General features: G+C 45.0%; 1 protein-coding gene across 7 annotated transcripts in view; it reads left to right on the top strand.

Annotated features, from left to right (window-relative positions):
- Positions 1 to 5,768, top strand: part of ARHGEF3 (Rho guanine nucleotide exchange factor 3) — a 284,073-nt gene extending 278,305 nt beyond the window's left edge. For all 7 annotated transcript variants that reach the window (XM_084903131.1, XM_084903126.1, XM_084903127.1 and 4 more), the window contains 2 exons: positions 1,575 to 1,761; positions 3,561 to 5,768. In XM_084903131.1, the coding sequence (XP_084759257.1) occupies positions 1,575 to 1,761; positions 3,561 to 3,913 (540 nt within the window). In that variant the 3' untranslated portion in view covers positions 3,914 to 5,768. The remainder of the gene's footprint in view (positions 1 to 1,574; positions 1,762 to 3,560) is intronic.
- Positions 5,769 to 6,000: the final 232 nt, after the last annotated feature.

Here is a 6,000-nt window from a genome sequence, read left to right on the forward strand (position 1 = left end):
CCATCACCCAGGAATCAAACCTTCTGGTTCATAGGTCGACACTCACCCATTGAACCATGCTGGCTGGTCGGCCAAAACTATCTTGGAGAGTTCTTAATCAAGCTGTGGTAACTCAAGGGATATCGTTTTGACCTGGACTGTGAAATGGCATTTAAGAGCAGGCTTGGAAATGTTAATTACGTCACAGCATGTAATGTACAGCACAGGGAATATAGTCAATTATATCATAGTAATTTTGTATGGTGACAGATGGCTACTGGACTTAACATAGTAATCACTTTGTAAGGTACTGAAATATCAAATCACTATGTTGTATACCAGAAGCTAGTGTAACATTGTGTCAACTATACTTTAATAAAAAAAAGAAGGTAATAAGATTACTACCAGGAGCATAAATTTGAAAAATTATTTTAAAAACTGACTCATGAAGTAAGAGAAAAATATATACTATTCTATAACAACAACAAAAATGTTTTTTTCCAATGTGAGTTTCTACTCATTTCCTTTTTGAGACTTTTAAGTTGACAATCCCAAATACTAGAAAGCCAAAACCCAGCTGCAGAGTGGTGGATCTTCTCAGTTCCCTCACTAAGCATTTCCAACAGTGCGAAGCGTCTGTCTGGCACATGAAACTGAATGGAGCCCGTTTACCCCCTCCTCCACCCGGCTAAAGTGCTTTCGTGATGTGGTTTGACACAAGCCTTTATTTTTGAGATTTTCTTTTGCCCACAGCACACACATCAGTCGTCAGGCTTTTAAACACAAGCTCTTCGGAGAGCTGAGGTTCTGATAAACTCAACTGAGAGGGACCGCGTCTTTGATCTTTTCTCTCTTGGCTGAAGCAGCATGCTCTGTTTTCTCCGGGAACGGGCAGTGTTCCAAGGGGGGGAGCCTGGATGAAGCTGGTAATCAGCTCTGTGGTTGAAGGAACAAGTGTTTGTGTTTTGTTTGTTTTGTTTTGTTTTGTTTTAGTTTGGGGAGAAGAGATTAATAATAAGCTTTGATATACCAGTCTTATCCTTTATAGACTACTAGAGGCCCGATGCATGAAATTCGTGCAAGAGTAGACCTTCCTTCCCTCAGCTGCTGGCACCGGCATCCCTCACAGCCCCCGGCTTCATCCGGAAGGTCATCCAGAAGGATGTCCGGTCTAATTAGCATATTATGCTTTTATTATTATAGATCATTCATTTTGACCTCCTAGGATTATATTGAGTAATGTAGACAAAAGTCAGGGAGGTACTATCTCCCCCTCCCTCACTCCCCCTCTTTATTCTGTTCCCCTTTTTCATATGGGAGCTGGGGCCATGTGAGTCTGCACAGGTTCTGAGTTGCAATGTGAAGGCAGTCCTGGCTGCTGATGTCTGTAGGCAGAAAGACCTTCTCCATGGGGCCCTGGGAAGGATCCTATAAGAAAGGCAATGGGTGCATCTGGAAATGCCTAGGACCTGCCTGACTTCTGTTTCCCTGGAGGTGCATTTGAGCCTAGGGTGTATAATCCAGTGTGAACTTGGTACCTGTGGGCCTCTTAGTCCAGGAACCAGCTACTCATCCTGTGGATTCTTCTCTCCTAGAAACTGCACGTCTTCCTGTTCCAAGAAGTGCTGGTGATCACCCGAGCCATCACGCACAACGAGCAGCTCTGCTACCAGCTGTACCGGCAGCCGATCCCCGTGAAGGACCTCCTGCTGGAGGACCTGCAGGATGGAGAAGTGAGGCTGGGCGGCTCCCTGCGCGGGGCATTCAGCAACAACGAGAGAAGTATGTTCTAAGCTGTTGCGTGTTTAGTGCAGTGGTGGTTCAGAGGGAGTGGCTGGCTGGTGAAAAGAGAAGAGCCTTGGCCTTGGAGTTGAACTGCCTCCTAGAGCCATATCACTGCTTACTGGTTGTGTAGCCTTGTTCAATCTCTGGGAGCCTTGGTTTTTTCATGTGCCAAGTGGGGATGCAGGCAGACCTACTCCATAAGGTGGTTTTAAGGGTTTTAAGTAAGATGCTGCAAGTAAACCTGCCTGTACATAACTGAACTGGTGCTTCTTAAGCTCCTTTCTCTCTCTTCCTATTGTATAAAAGCGTGCTTCATACCAGACAGTCCCTTTGTGAACACCAGTTGCATAACAGTGCCTTTTGTAGTGGAGCTGTCTAAAGAGACATACGAATGGTCGATTGGGCTGCTGGTTCATTTGTACTGACTCGAATGGGCTTCTCTAACCTGAGGCTGAATAAGCAAAGGCGCTAACGAAGGGGAGCTAAGATAGCCATCGAGTATCTTCTGTGTGTCAAGCACTCTTCTAGGCACTAGTACACCCTGGTAAACAAACAGTTAAAGGTGTTGCCCCTATGGAGTTTACATTGTGATGGAGGAGGTAGATGAGAAAGAAATATTCTGGGTGCTGTTAAGGATACTAAATCCAAGTAAGGGGATAGCAGTAGGCGATCTGTTTTTAGATGAGGTGGCCAGGACAGCCTTCTTTGAGAAAGTGACATTTTGACTTTTGGGGTAACATTCGCATCATATTGTCAGAATCATTAATATGTACTACCTCTTAGCTACTCATCAGTCCTCCCCCTAGTATGGTGGTAGTAGTAGTAGTAGTAGTAGTAGTAACTTTTATTTCTCCAATACTGGCTACATGCCAGCCATTGTACAAGGGCTTCCATTATTCCTCATAATGATCTCATATAAGGCAGATTATCTTTGTTTCCCTCATTTTACAAATAAGGAAACTGAGGCATAAAGGAGTGAAGGCACTTGCCCAAGACAAAGAGTGGAGCCCGAATGTATGTGAGCAGGAGGTGGCTCCCAGTCTTGACTGCAGGGATATGCAAGGGAACTGGCCGGACGCAGATCCTTCTTGAACCAAGTGGTGCACGTGGCATGTGGGGCGTTAAACGCCAGTTGGTGTTGTTATTAAACTAAATAAAATGTCTTTCACAGTGTGCACTCCTGTTTTTTAAATGCACACAAATTCCTGTTGAGATCTTAAACATGTAACTTCATTTTTCAATGAAACTGAATTCGTAACCGCTCTGCGTCATTACGTATCTTCTCAATCACTGGATACTAAATGAAAAGTTCCATCGTGGAGGCTCATAGGCATGTTTTGATGTTACAAAGAGCTTCTGGAACTTGAAACACTCTCCAGGTGAGGAAATGGTTGAAATCACAGACTACCAGGCACACCTTAGACCTGGTGATTCTGAATCTCTAAGGGTAGGGCCCAGGAACCTATGTTTTTAATAATCTCCTCAGGGCATTTTGATAACACAGCCAGGTTGGGTGAACAGTACGCTGGGGTCCCCTGAAACGTGACTTTGTTTTTACGGGCTGATACCATTTGCTAGCTTCTGAGGGCAGCTGAGAGCTAGACCGGTGTCAACTCTGGTTGACGGACGGTGGCCGCAGGGCACTGCTGAGCCATGTCCTGGACCCGTGGGACACATCTGTGATCAGTCAGTGATGCCTGTGCCATGGGGACCTGGGTTAGTGCCACTGCAATTATTCTCTAGGCCTGGGAGAGTATCTGTCCATTGACCTTTTTTTCATGTGTTCTCATTTCTAGTTAAAAACTTCTTTAGAGTAAGTTTCAAAAATGGATCCCAAAGTCAGACCCACTCACTACAAGCCAACGACACCTTCAACAAACAGCAGTGGCTCAACTGTATCCGCCAAGCCAAAGAAACCGTGCTGTGTGCCGCCGGGCAGGCCGAGGTGCCGGACTCCGAGGGGCCGTTCCTAAATCCCGCCGCTGGGAGCAGGGAGCCGCAGGGAGAAACGAAACTTGAGCAGATGGACCAATCGGACAGTGACTCGGACTGCAGCATGGACACGAGTGAGGTCAGCCTCGACTGCGAGCGCATGGAACAGACGGACTCCTCCTGTGGGAATAGCAAGCACGTTGAAAGCAATGTCTGACAGAAGCCAGTGCTTCCCGGAAGTAGCCCTGTGTCTTACCTGTACAGTATTTGCATTCCACTCACGGAACGGTTGGAGAAGCACTTTTTAATAACGTTGTGACCGTGTCAACCCAGTCTCTCGTGTCTGTATCTTTGTCCCTCGTACTGTAACTGCCCGTGTGTCTGTGTGAGCTGGTCTGTGGCCTGTTCTCCTGTATTGTGTTTCACAAGTGTCTGGATGGATGAAGAGGTACTTGAACAACTTATTCTCAGATGTCCTGCTGGATTAAAAAAAAAAAAAAAAAATAGAAAAGGAGTCTCTCAACTACTGTTTCATGTAGATTCTTCGAGTCCTCCCATGTTTTCTAGTGCTTTTCTAGCTCTTTGGTGTGGTAGCTGAAGGCACAGTGGTTAGGGGGCCTTGCACACGGGGCATGAGGAAGTGGCTTGTGTGCCATGATGGCATTCGAAGGACAACTGGGAAAGACTGATACTGGCAGTGAACTTGCCTCGTTGTTGTACAACCACAGAGCATGTCAACATCCCTGGGGGCCCCGAAGGCTTCATTTTGCAAAGGAAGAAATACCCTCTTGACCTTGTCGTGTCATCCAGTGCAAATCTGATGCAGTAATCTTAGGGCATGAACCAGAGTCTGGCCTTCCCAGGACCAGCGCAAAAGCAGCTGTCCGCTCTGACTCTTGAACTGAAATGTGCATTGCACCCGGAGTCTCTGTCATCATTGCTGGCCTGCCTGGGAGAGCCGTTTCTAGCCTAAAACATCAGAATAAATCTCAGAGCGCCTGGGGAAACCTGGCAGGATAGCAAGGAAGCCCATCGCCATTGTGTTCCATCTGCCAAGGCCTCCGCACCTGTCAGAGCATGAATGAAGGGATGAGGGAAAAGCACTGAAACCGAGTCAGCAACTCTGTTTATAGAGACGTGAGAAGAGTTTGGAAGAAGTGCGTTCATCAGGACCTTATGTGAGAAATGGTGAAAGAGCAAAGCAAGGTCCAGCTCCCTTCCGGAAGCAGCTGGATCCTCGGGCTTTCCTGCTCTGCTTTTGGGTCCTGAGGTTGCCGTCTCTTGGTCTGTCCTGCGAGTCACCGTTACCTTCTCCAAAGACCAACTTAATTAACTCTATGATTAATTAGGATCTGGTAGCCAAACTAGTATCTCTTTGTCCAGCCTTGATTGACAACAAAGAGTGGGTCTTAGACCTTTAAAAAAGTTACCAAATTCACAGAAAAGCTCCTGTGAGTGTAAATATTAGGGGTGACCTGTGCAAAGTTATACCCACACCAGCACTAGTAGTAACGATGCTAAATCATTGCCAAAATGGTTTGTTGTTTTTTTTTTTAAATCTTCTGTGTCTTTCAAGTTTACAGAAAAGAAAGCAGTAAATAGTATGTTGTCATTTTATTACGTACAGCTGTCATGTGCATTCAGAGAAGCTGTGTGACAAGATTTATCAATATAGAAACAAGGTATATTACTTATTTTTCAAAAACAAAAGATATTGTGGTCAATTTTACCCTGTAAGCTTATTTCCGTATTTATAGATCTTAACCCGCAGTGAATTTTTTTTTTCTATTGCAAGTTTATTTAAAACTGCTCCGTTTCTCAAGTTGTTACTGACTTTGGGAGTGAATGAACCTGCTGCAGACGGAAGCAGAGAGAAGGTGTTTGATGGTGGGAAAGAAATGGCTCATTCTTTGCAGGAGCCATCGGACACTTTGGCCAGTGCGTCAGGAAAAGCGGTCCATCGAGAGCTGACCTTTGGGGAAAAAGTCAATGAATGTTCTGATGAAATGAATGTTTTTATATCATGGCCTTAAACTTTCTGGGAGCATTTCAAATAAATTACCTGAAAATGTTGTCCTCTTTGTGTACAGTCTCTACCCTACAAACATCAAATTTCAACTACTTCCCTGGGGGGTTCTTTCCAAAATTTTTGCTTGTTCCCAAATGCAAATTTTGAAAGAGGGTGCAGGTTGAAATGAATGCTTTTCTTTGATCTATCAAAGCTTTTGCATAACTCAGTATTTCTAAGATTATTCTCTGCTCACCCACTTATCCATTTATTAGTTTTTAACAATCTTGAATCTG

This window comes from Pipistrellus hanaki (genome assembly GCF_964339955.1).
Source record: "Pipistrellus hanaki genome assembly, chromosome: 13".
Lineage (NCBI taxonomy): Eukaryota > Metazoa > Chordata > Mammalia > Chiroptera > Vespertilionidae > Pipistrellus > Pipistrellus hanaki.